The 12480-nt window shown below is 42.3% G+C and overlaps 1 protein-coding gene across 1 annotated transcript; it reads right to left on the bottom strand.

The window, feature by feature from the left end:
* Positions 1 to 334: 334 nt before the first annotated feature.
* On the bottom strand, positions 335 to 12105 carry LOC136421620 (four-jointed box protein 1-like). The gene is made up of 5 exons (XM_066409079.1): positions 10773 to 12105; positions 6709 to 6802; positions 5124 to 5215; positions 3848 to 4073; positions 335 to 2241 (listed from the first exon to the last, which is right to left on the bottom strand). Exons 1-5 carry the CDS (start codon positions 11424 to 11426, stop codon positions 1826 to 1828), a joined length of 1482 nt encoding a protein of 493 aa, XP_066265176.1. The 5' UTR covers positions 11427 to 12105; the 3' UTR covers positions 335 to 1825.
* Positions 12106 to 12480: the final 375 nt, after the last annotated feature.

Below are 12480 nucleotides of genomic sequence, written 5' to 3'. Positions count from 1 at the left end.
AAATTACAGTTCGCCAAGATGGCGTGGTCGTTTCGCAGCGTGCGCGATTAGATACTGCGGATTTCCCAAAAGGGTCAGTAGTATTCCGGACGCTACTTCTTGTGAGGCGTTTTATTGCTTATATTCTTGCGCGCAACATAAAATGTACTGATATATCGTAAAGATATACCTGGCTTTAAGGGGCTTCGGCTGGAATGAGATAAACAAAGTCTGTGACCGTACCCCGATTCAAGCTGTGTTACAGCTGCCATATTCAATAAGGGAGAGAGAAACGTTTCAAAGAGATTGAAAAGGTCAAAATACCACATAGAGAAATTAGTGAAACCTCAGACAGTTTGAAAATGCAACGTTTAAATCGCTGTAATTTCTTCTCATCAAACTGAAACATCAAAATATCGGCATTGTTTATACAGAAATGGCTTGACATAAAATATATAGTAATGTACAAAGCTTGCCGTATCTTTTGTGAACACAGTCGGTATTCTAAAGAAAATGCACCCCCCTCCCGCCTTAAACTGTGCTTTGGATTACACGGTCGATCGGTCGACTTAAAACGATGACATCACAAAGCCTTCAAGGGGAAAGGGTTACACGAAATGCCAGCTGTTGACATCTGAAAATGTACTTAATTCCGAAATCTTGAATAAATATGAAAATACTCTATCCTAGATGCTTTGTTTGAGAAATGTATTTGTAAGTGCAAAGCTTTAGACGAAACCTTCATGGTACAAATATTTCATAAGCGTTCACTGACTGAAATTGCGGACATCTTCAATCAAAATAGCTTGTAACATCAATATGGCATGCATGTTAAACTCGCCAGTATAATTACACTGTTGAAACGTTGGCGCAAATTTGGCCCTTAGAACCCATCTCCAAGCAGATATCAAAAGGGAAGCTCGTACCATTTCCCACTGCTCCGTTTTTACAACTACAGTCAAGAAACGTTACGAGCTTCCAATCTAACATCTGCTTGGAGATCGCCCCAAAACCATTCCCGTGCGCATGCACGCGTGAAACGATTCATGTCGTTGACTGGCTTCAAATGGAACAAATATCAATACAAAAGATTGAAGCCACTGCATAAAGTCCATTCAATACAATCCTGAGGCCACTTGGAACGACAGTAGAGGACCCGCCTCGCACTTAACGCTTTTTCCATAATACGTGGGTCTTTTTTCATCTCCATATATAAAATACAAGCCGGCACTTATAAGACTACAAACATACCGATGTAGCCTACATAACAGGCTGCGAGAAACGTCGTAATGTTGCAGTTTTTTTCTTGTTGTTTGTTTGTTTTTGCTTTAGAAATAAGGTATCGTTTTCTGAATACTGTTACCCTCTCAGACGTTGCTGCTAGCAGACAATAATCAGTAAACAATACGTAATCAACAAATCAAGACAAACAAAAACAACAGAAAGTAAACAAAAAACGGCAACATTACGACATCTACCAAAGCCTGATTTCAAGCCTAGAACAGTGAGAGGACCAACCCTCTGACATAACCGGATGCCACGTTACATTTTGTTCACAAATATCACAATATTTTTTTTCATCATTGGCGTTGACATAGTTAATACAAAACACATCTGTTACAAAATTAGAGTCACTTCTACCGAAAGTTCACTATATTCTCATGATATACGCAAAGGGCACTAGACGATATGTTAAAGCTAAGAGCACTGGTTTCAAACCTTACCTGGATTATAAAAGAGTTGTCTTGTTGATTCCTCCTTGAAAGCTTGCAGTATGACAACAACTATTTTGCAATTAGCAACATTTTGTGTTCTCTCTCTGTGAACCCGAATGCAACAGGTGCTTCTATCTTCCCTCTACGTGATATGTCTTCCGACACTTGTGTATCTGTTCGTACACTGAATCAATCCGCTCATTCAACGTCCTGAGATTCGCATCCGGGAGAAAAGGCAGCCATCTTTGGAGGGGTTCGTTCGCTTTGAACTCTTTCAAGAGAAGGTCCCCGACGTCTTTCTTTTTGTGTAAACCTTCTATGAGGTGAGCGGTCCTTTTTCTGAAGACGCACAGCGACTTGAGTAGGGAGTCGTGAAAGTGTGCATATTTATCCAGGAGTCGGTAGCTGTGAAGCAACCCGCTTTCGTTATCGAAGAACACCAGGGAACCGTCTGTCGCTGATTTCTCCAAGTTGTGAACGGGTGAATCCATGATCTGTGAGTTCCACTGACGGTTGAACATGTTGTTGGCCACGCGGTCAAAATTTGCTGCAAAATAATTCCAAATGACATCAATATTTTCTGTAAGCCCTACCCATCCACTAAATATCATGCAGAACCATCGACATCTTCTCGAGTTATGTTGGCGACATAGAAATACACAAACACACATAGCCCGCTGCAGTACTGTTGGAAAACGCCAGGTGAACCATTTTCGAAGTTGACCTTCCTTTGCACAACCGATAAACTCCTACCAAAAGTGATGAAGATCCATCAAAAGTTAATCAAGTTATGCTATTGACATACATACATACAGACCCACCCAACAGCTGGTGTAACTGAAAACATCTTTTCGGCGAAGATATTAAACCTTTGTGTGTAGACAACATGACTACCTATATTACAATAACGTTAGAGTTTTTGAACTATTTACATAACATTTTATTGATAGAAATCTGGCTCAAGGTACCTTCTCAATTTCTGAGAAAGTTGGAACACGCGGTTGAGAATTTCTTTATATCACCCTGTCAGACTTTTGTGTATTTTGATTAAAATCGTCATCGAGACATCACTAGTAATGTAAAAGAAAACTGTCACTCAAGGAAAAACGTCCTTGGCATTGAACATCCCAACCTTGACTTTGCAAACCAATCAGTATAATTGTAGGACCTTTATTACCTTTGGATTGGTTGGCCATACCCTGAGGTGTGACTAAAGGTGTGTTGGACACTAGCCCACAACGTCAGTCTAGATGAGATCGGTTACAAGATAACTCAGGAGAACCACTCATCCAATATGTCCGAGATTACAACTGCGTTTTGGGAATAGCTGACGTTTTTTGGAAGAATTTTTAAAATAATTTCGTCTTTTTATCGATTGTATCCTACGCTAGCCTGGTATCTATCTTGTCAGTGAGTTACGTCCTTTGATTCTAAGCTTTACCAAATCTAAATCATCTCAATAAAATACACGCAGAGAATGACATATAGGATTGAACATGACGCCCATGCACATTTGACCTTTGACCTGTTACTCGAGTCACGTGATCGTAACGTCAAGTGAACCAAGTAAGTGGGTCATTCGTTCTGAACAAGGACCTATATAATGTCCTTATTCTGAAGAAGGCCGTATGTATGCTACTTTGGTTTATAGTACTACATTAGACGTTTTAAGGTCTCATTCATGTATTACTCAGAGTGGGTACCCTAAAGGAATACGTGGCCAAAAAAATTAACGGCTGCATGAACGTGTGTTCATATCGGTGGGAAATTCTCTTTTAGCCAGTCCAGCTGATCTCAAGCGTCAAACTGATGAAAGCTAGCGCTTGTTTGTAAGAAATTAGCAGGCAAAGTTTGGCAGCCGCGCGCGAGGTCGGACGTGCACAGTCGGGCATTGTAGGTGATGCGGTCATGCGATTACAGCTGGAAAGTCCCTTTTTGGGGGTGTAGCTAAGTGCAGTTTGTAATTGCTATAAAAAGACATTGTGTGTAGTGAAAATGTTCTCAACAAAGAACGTTGTATGCGCCCATGAAAAACACGTATTACAACATGAAAAAAAACTCATGAATGAGACCTTAATCTTAGTAAAGTCCTCAGTCATTTGCTGCCTACACATAATAAATAGCCATGGGCTTCAACATTAGTGTCGTCATACCTGTTAGGTAATCAAAAACGATGAGGTCTGACCACTGCGCCAGCTCGCCCAGCTCTGCAGCCGACAGCCCCTCCAGGTCCTCGGGGACGGGGTGGAGGCGCCGGTCGTCGTACCGGAGCTTGCGGGGGATGTAGGCGGGGATGAGGTGGTCCGCCCACCGAGAGAGGATGACCAACTTCCCCTCGTTCCACTGGGACAGGTGCACGTCGTGGGACACCTCCGCCCACTGAAACAGCATATGGATGAATAAACTTTATCACTTGACAATGGTACAATATATGGCATTATCTGTTAAACAACTATAGTACCAGGATAATTCATCCTACATTTAGAACTACGAAATAAATCATCATTGATAACAGTATATGAGTTACATTATTCGTTCAACAGAATTTAGTACATTCCAGTGAATAGATAAATTCAAATACATGCTAGAAAGTGACAACCCTTACTGTGTACACATAGGTAAATATATCAAAGAATGTTTAGATCTTAGAACTAGTAGTGTAATTGATATGTTAAACTCGACATGTTGAAGAATTCATATACTTGTACTTTGGTTAATCATTTTATATACCATTGTTTGTTGTTTGCATTTATAGTTGTAGAAGACCTTGCGAAAGTCACTGTACTTTTGTCGTGTCAATAAAGATTTCATATCTTCATTATCGTCATGTATGAATGATTTAATTGGTCTCACTTTTGGAATAAGTACAAGGAAATTGACCTGTGATATAAGAGTTGGACATGGCAACAGTACATGTACATGAAAAATATCGGTAGATGTGTACAAGATATGGTAAAGTAAAGGACATACGTTAAGAGTATGAAAAGTTCGACAAAACATTCAACGACAATCAAATGAAACTTTTATCAGCACGACAGAGATCAAGATACGAAGTCAATGGCGATATTACAAAAGCACAGACTGATACAATATAGAAATCAATGTCTATCTATTGCAACGATATCCCTTGGAGGATACATGCTTCCATTCGTTTCTCATTGACAGTGAAAAGTTAAACTGATCGACTTGCAAAGACACAAGCAAAGTATGGCTAATCTAGCCTCTACCAAGCTCCATGGGTCGCTGGAAAAATAGCAGAAATTGGCCAAATAGACGGATAACACGCCAGAGAAGTTAGCTTGTGACATGTAACTCTTTTAACGGACTAACTACTCTGGCATGTTATCCGTCTATTTGGCCGATTTCTGCTATTTTTCCAGCGACCTGTGGAGCCTGGTAGAGGCTAGGGCTAACCCCACGCGAGCTTACCTGGTGAGAATTGGTGTTGACCGTGCTTAGAACACACGGAGGCACGTTCGGGATTTCAAGCACACGGCTGAGGTAATAGGAGAACACTTCTCCTAAACAAACAAAGATAAACATGGTAAACAACGGGAAGGTTTCTTTCGCTCATTGAATGCTTGCTGTAACTGGAAAAGTAAATCTAAAACTACTAGATGAGTGGAACGCAACAGAACAGACACGTCGATGGAGGTTAGACATCCAAGTAAAAAGATACGTTTCTCCTATACAAACAAAGATAAACATGATTAACGTTATTACTGTGGAAAGTTTCTTTCGCTCATTGACTGCTTGCTGTAGCTGGAAAAGTAAATCTGTAACTACTAGAAGAGTGTAACACAACAGAACAGACACGTCGATAAAGTTAGACATCCAGGTAATAAGATACACAAGGTAACAGTTTTTCAAAAACAAACTCAAGTAACAGGGGCTAATTGTCTCATCAACATCTTGACTTTGTCTTATTTTTGTTTCTTATTGGACTATTTGTCTTCATCTTATTTGCAATGTTTCTTCTAAAAACCCTGGTAAACAGAAATTCCGTCAAGTCACTGAAGAAAGATAGTGGATCAAAGCTACCTGAAACGTTTGACTGTTTCGTTGATGAAGGTTAGACATCGTAAGATACGCCAAAAGTAGTTACTCAGGCGTTTGACTGTTTCCAAAATCTGTTGCTTGAGTTTACGTAACGGTTATCTTACGTTAAACAGAACAGAGTCGTGGATTTCATTGGGTCCATGAAGCAATAACAGTACAAACTGGATGACGGATGGAGAAAATATCCTAGCGTGCTACCGTGTCCTTGGGGTATTGAAAGTTTGTACATTATCCTCCCAACTGAAACTAACAGTCGTAGATTGATGACGCCAATTTTAGATACTAGAAAGACCGTTCTATCATTGTCACGCCTTGCCGAGAAATTCCCATCGTGTTGGGGACTTAAGTTTGGTGAATTTTGGTTAGCCTCCGCGCTACATTCCTCCGAGGAATGGATACATACACGTAGGAGAAATTGGCCGAATGGCGTGAATAATTGCCAGAGGAACTGGCTAAGTGGACGTTTTCTGGTCGGTTTACTTATTAGTCGGTCTATTGAAGAAATTCTCAGCACTGTAAAATTTCGTAATGTTCTTTTAATGACATCTAACATCATTGGAAATTTTATAGAGCAATATTTATTGTATGTGGCGTCGAATGACTAGGCTAACGGACACAAGTTCGAGAGTTAACGGGTTCGATTTCTGGAATTTTTGCCGAGACGCTGTGTCTTTCCGAAAGACACTCTACACTGCATTTCTAACCTCACCCAGTTGTAAAAACGGGTACTTGACTTCGGTTGGGGACGTAGAACATGAAAGAAGAGGGTTGGACTCCGCCTACTAATACCGTGTCCAAGACAGAGTGGATAACAACCCACTGTTCCTACCGCCTCAAAAAAGGCTATGGGATTACATTTACCTTTATGTTTATCAAATGTAGGCCTCTACCGTCTACCTTGACCTCCCCCCTACGCAAAATGTCAATGACTGATGCATGTTTAACAGTTCCTCACCTTGTATTTGGTCCGTGTTTTGTCGGTATCGTGCGCAGCTCAGAGACCCGTCCTCCAGACTCAATAATCTGTTGAGCATGCGCCCGCAGCCCTCCTGCAGGACAGGAAACAAAACGCAAACCAGAGGTAAGTATTTGTGCTGCATATACTTCAGATTTGCTATGTTAGTTAAGCGATTACGGGGTCTTTTTATGAATATGAATCGGTATTGAATTTTTCGTTTAATTTGAGTTGAATGTGTGATAGTTATGTGATGATTTGTTAAAATAGAGAGAACGCTAGCGACCCCCCAAAACACCCCTCCCAATGAAATGGTATGGCTACCCTGCGACATCACAAATTCAAGATGGCGGCCACCACACATGCCAACGGATCCAACAAAGGTTTTGCTAAGCAAACCTGTTATAAAAACATGATTTTTTTTGCTGTTACTAGATGACTTTGAACTAAGATCAGCAATCAGTAAAATTAGAATCAGCGCCCATCCTCTTGAGATTGAGAAAGGGCGGTACAAAAAATTACAATTTCCAAACGTTTACTGACGAAAATAAAACTAGAACCCTGTTGACCTCTCAAACCCCACTCATTGTAGAAAATGTGGGTCAGTTCGTCTTCCACTGCTTCCAAGAAAGGAAGTCAAACCCAAAAAAGCTTAGATTGTATTCCGTAGTTGTTCTTAGAAAAGCCATTTGTTCTACTTGTCACCATTGTTAACTTGCACTGCCTGTATACTATCTCTACACACTGTTTCATGTTGTAATTAGCCCTCGGGCAAGAACTCGCAAATAAAACTCATTTATTCAGGCTACGACCTTCGCGTTTCCATGACGTCAAAATGGCGTCTTCGACTACCAACTCTTCGTTTGAACTACATCAATACGATGGTTCTAAGTAGCAATATTCCGCTACTTTTCCCTCGGGAATTTTTCTATGACGTCAAGACGTTTTAGCTATCTATTTGACTGGAGCTTTATGTGATGAATATGTTAGTTTTGTAAGACTAAAGTGTCTGCTAATGTTAGGTGTACGCCGTCTTAGTTTAATGCCGTAGCTTGAAGCATTGTTAAAGTGGCGCCGGTTGTGGTAGACATACCGACGTTACTTTCTAAACGGTGTCATCCTTTTAAAGATGTTAAGTGTCAGAAGAAAGCGTGACAAGCTTATAAAGCTCTCCGAGAAGGGCTTGTCCATTTCCGTGTGCGAGAAAGAAAATACTAGTACTAGTATTCAATACATAAAAACGATAACTACCATGCTGTTTTACAATATTAGCCCATTAATTTAGTAACAACATTTTCGACACGCCTGTTAACGTATACGTTAACTGTAAATTTATGTTCCACGTTTTTTTAATTGCTATTTCTTTTTTTTTAGTATGCACAATAATTGTCTTCCTTAATTGGCAGCCATTTTCACTACATATCCGTACGTGTAGAATTGCGTTGTTACAATTAGAATCCCGCATCTAAACATTAGAAAATAACAGTGGTTGCCATTGCGTTACTCCTAAAAATAGTTTTGCAAATGTATTGACTCTCCTCAATACGGTGCATATGCGTGAAACATTGCGTTGTTACAATTAGAATCCTGCATGCATTTGAAGCCTTCCAAATAACAGTCCTGGCCCTTAAAAATAGTTTTGCAAATGCATTGCCTCTCCTCAATGCGGTGCATAACTGTGGACCATTGCGTTGTTACAATCAGAACCCCGGATTTAAAGCCTTCCAAATAACAGTGCTGGCTCTTAAAAATAGCTTAGCAAATGTATTGACTCTCCTCAATACGGTGCATATCCGTGGAACATACAGATCTGCAATGGATGTCACTTCAAGACAGAAGAACAACGTCCAGACTTTGCATGATGTACAAAATGACTAACAAACTTGTGGACGTACCGACTGGTAAGTATCTAATTCCAGGTCAGAGGAGGACTAGAAATAGTCATGCTTTTAAGTACCGGAGTTATCAGCCAAGGATTCAAACATTCGTATTTTTCGAGAACCATAGTAGAATGGAACTCGTTGTCATCAAGTACTGTTGGAGCATCCTCACTTAATAGCTTTAAAGAACGGTTGCAGTCAGATATGCGAAGACTAGGTGTAACAGACCGTTCGGTGTAATATAACCAGCTGCTGTCGCACCGCGTGCCTGCGAAGCTGGTGTGTTACGCCTAATGGCGGTTATACTGGCTATATAGATACAGATACAGATAACATTGCCTTGTTACAATTAGAACCCCGCATTTAAAGCCTTCCAAATAACAGTGTTGGCTCTTGAAAATAGCTTTGCAAATGTATTGCCTCTCCCCAGTACGAGTCAGCGCCAGGTCTCCGCGCTTTTGTGAAGGCAAAATTGGGTTCCATGACAAACGGCGATCGCCGGGAGAGAAGTAACTATATTTAAAGCATGCTGCACAAAAAACAGCCTCCGAAGAAAGGGTATGGGTCGACACATAGTCACTGCGAACGTGCTTAGCATAGCGGTGAGCTCTTAGGATGATGTACAAGAAACATGTTTCATCAACGTTTCCATTTAGATTATATTACGTACATTTTGAAGGATTAACGTTCGAGCATCGTTTAGCGTACATAATGAACGTAAAAGATGCATCGAGTATTCCGATTAAATAGACAATCGGTTACACTTAAGCCAGGGTTTTAGTTTTGAATGGATTTTTCGCTCATCTATGCTAAATGAAAGAATCGTGATGGAACACTCAGGTAAACGTAATGGCGCAACAAGCTACGCCGTTTAGTGATACGCGAAGGATGAAGTAAAAATCATCTTGTTATTACGGCGAGCAAAGGAAATTAATAAAGCAGAAATGTGGAGCACAGCGATCGTTACGTCTTCCGTCTGGGTTGGTTCGGAGCGCGCGCTATTAGCTGGAATGACATTGTAAGCTTCGCGGAAGCGTTTGAATGTGCTTGGATAGGACAGAATATAATGAAGGTTTCGCTAATGGTATTCTGTGTAGCGTTTTAAGCAGACGCCACTCGTATAACGCAGTTACATGTGATTGAAAACCCAATGTTAACGACATTTTCGACAATTTTAGACCTGACTTATTCAAAACGAGCGAGAGAGAGGGGAGTGAGAATATTTGATCCAAAATACATGTAGAAAATCAAAATATATCCTATTATGTTATTTTCAGTGGTTTAAATAATATGAAATGTTGTGTTTGTTAATCGCAGTTACAGTCTTCAAATGTTTAATATGCCGGTTACCATGATAAAAAAAATGGCGGCCCTACGTTTATGACACCCGTTGGCAGTTAAACGTGAGAGTGTAACGCGTGGCCTCCAAGTACGAGTTCAAACTAATAAAAGAACTTCAGACATGCGCACTGGGTTCAAACTGGCAACAGGATTATCGGCGGTACAAAGATAAAGAAAATGAGAGGAATTGAAGGATCAGCGGTTCAGAGATTCAGAGATCAGAAACGAATTGGCGGACTGATCTGTAACAATCAATATGTGATGCTGTTGGATGTAGAGTGACAGGGTCACGGGATTTCATTGGTCAAACGCCAAAAACGGGTAACCTAGGAATTGAGTCTTGAAAAGTAGAACAGTAACCGTATACATGTTCTATAGGGATAGTTGGAGAAGAGGTGGTATGTACTAGAAGTGTCGTGCGAAAGGGGGAACAAAATTGACATGGGAAAATGGTGAACTTGCATACCCGTGGAAGGGAATTACCTGACCTTGACGATTTCGAGTGACCTTGGGACTAGCCTGGATACCAGACCCCCGATCCCTATAATATCTATATATCGTGTGGGGTTTAACTCGGGGGAGGCGGATCTGTTGTAGAATTTCATTGGCCTCCTCGGCTCTAGGGCCAAAATGCCCCCCAATGGGAGGACGTGTATGTATTTGGGCCCTGAAAAATAGTCCGGCGTCCAGGCTACCATGGTACTAGTAATAAGATATTGCCCCAAAACTGTCAAAACAAAATATCCCCTAGTCTGAATGGAATGTCAGAGAAATAACAACAAAAGATACACAAGTGGTTTGACAAGTAGAACAATAGTTGACAATAGGAAATGTTAATGTTACCTGTACGGCCACGACGCGAGACAGCCGGGCGCGTCTCATCCAGTCCTCGGCGGCGGTGTCGTCCCAGCCCCGCGGCGTCACCGCCTCCACCTGCCGACTCCAGAAGACGCCGTTACGCACAATGTCCGCGATCGATCGGAACGTAACGGTGTGGTTAACTCCACTCCATTGTCTGAACCCCGCCCGGACTGACAGCGGTGATTTACCGGTCGCGTTTCCCCCGATGCCCGCCCTTGTTCGATCCGACGCAACAGGCCGATTAAGGTCCTGTAATTTCTCGGCCACAGGGTTAAGTTGCCCCGCGTGACCCTCTCCCGAACGCCGGGGATCAACAGGTAGCCGTGATTTGTCCCCTCCCTGATGTTCCTGCGAGGTTGCCCTACCGCTGACAGCGGAGATATGGGCACTCTCATCCCTATCTGTCAGAGCATCGTAGTTCCCTCCCTCCCCGAGTGTTTCGGACTCGAAGATGGCGGCGGGTTTTCTCTGCCCGATCTTCCAGCGGCTATTCTTCGCCGTTTCCTCGGGGACAGCGTGCCTCCTTGCCCGTACATCTTCCCTGGTCGTCGTGGGGAGCTGTACCATCAGGCCGAACAGGGTTCCCAACGTGAAAGCCAGACCCACCATGATATAGAGCCGTGTTTGCCTCGACATCCCTTCTCTCTCTTCTGTCTCCCACCACTGTCCCGTCTTCACCCGCGACTGTCCGTTGGATCTCCGGCCGAGGACGGCTCAGAAATACCCCCAGCGTGCTCACCGGGAACAACCCGTCTCCTCTGGCCCCTGAATTACAACATTTTGCCGAGATCCGCCAAATTTCCAAACCACATCAGCACGTAAAGCCTCCGCTGTACTGAGGTTTGTGTATGCGTAACGCCCGTAGCGCTCACGGACGCCTGTGTTGAAAAATGTATGACATAAAAGTAGAGGCGCTTCACAAATCGAACCAACAGATCTCTTTGTCAGGCGCGAGTTTTTAAGGGCGCAAACGTCAGAGCGTACCGAGAGCTAATACAGTGTAGTGGGGAGGAAAATCCTGAAGTAGCCTCCGGCTTTCTCCCTCTAGTGGACAGGCCAGCAGAGAATGTAGTCGGCGTTCGCAGCGGGAGAGGTAGCTTTTGTCTGGCCGTGTTTGAATCGACTTGGCAGCTGTAGAGAGCGAGTTCGGTGGAGGCCGTTTCGCTGACTTCCTACGAAAGGCGGCCCGGGTATCGGATAGGGCCGGCGAATGAGTTGAGAGAAATGAAATTCCGAACCTAACCCAGAGAGTTCTTGATTTCGCGTGACGGACTGTAACACTACCCAGGTCTCAAGTACATTTATAAACCAGGGCCTTGCCCTCTGGACGAGTCCATTCTCTTCCGCTAAACAGGGTAGGTCAAGTTCCTTAACAACACAAGAAAAATTACCAGTAAAGTTATAACGAATACATAAATACTTTAAAAACGTCTATATCTTAGGTGCGCCACTTAAATGAAGTACTTTTCTACATAATTACTTAAATATAAATGAATTTAAAGGTTTTATTTATGCCCCTTTATTGAATAATGGACGATCCCAACACATGCGTTAGGACGTGTTGTCTAACCCAGATGTAGACCTCTGCGCCAGGAATCTACCGTAAATACAGAAATAGTCGCCACCACCATCAATGTCATGAAAGTCTACAAAACAGACGGACGTAAAAATTTGAAAATCTGTGATATGA

Source organism: Branchiostoma lanceolatum, chromosome 16, assembly GCF_035083965.1.
Source record: "Branchiostoma lanceolatum isolate klBraLanc5 chromosome 16, klBraLanc5.hap2, whole genome shotgun sequence".
NCBI lineage: Eukaryota > Metazoa > Chordata > Leptocardii > Amphioxiformes > Branchiostomatidae > Branchiostoma > Branchiostoma lanceolatum.
This window is presented reverse-complemented; position numbering and strand designations above follow the sequence as displayed.

What these genes read in the sequence shown, in the direction of transcription:
- LOC136421620 (XM_066409079.1), bottom strand. Translation starts at nt 11,426, where the DNA reads ATGTCGAGGCAAACACGGCTCTATATCATGGTGGGTCTGGCTTTCACG. An exon ending in TCAACACCAATTCTCACCAG is followed by an intron (nt 4,074 to 5,123) that starts GTAAGCTCGCGT and finishes ATGCTGTTTCAG; the next exon opens with TGGGCGGAGGTGTCCCACGA. An exon ending in CGTTTTTGATTACCTAACAG is followed by an intron (nt 2,242 to 3,847) that starts GTATGACGACAC and finishes ATTATTTTGCAG; the next exon opens with CAAATTTTGACCGCGTGGCC.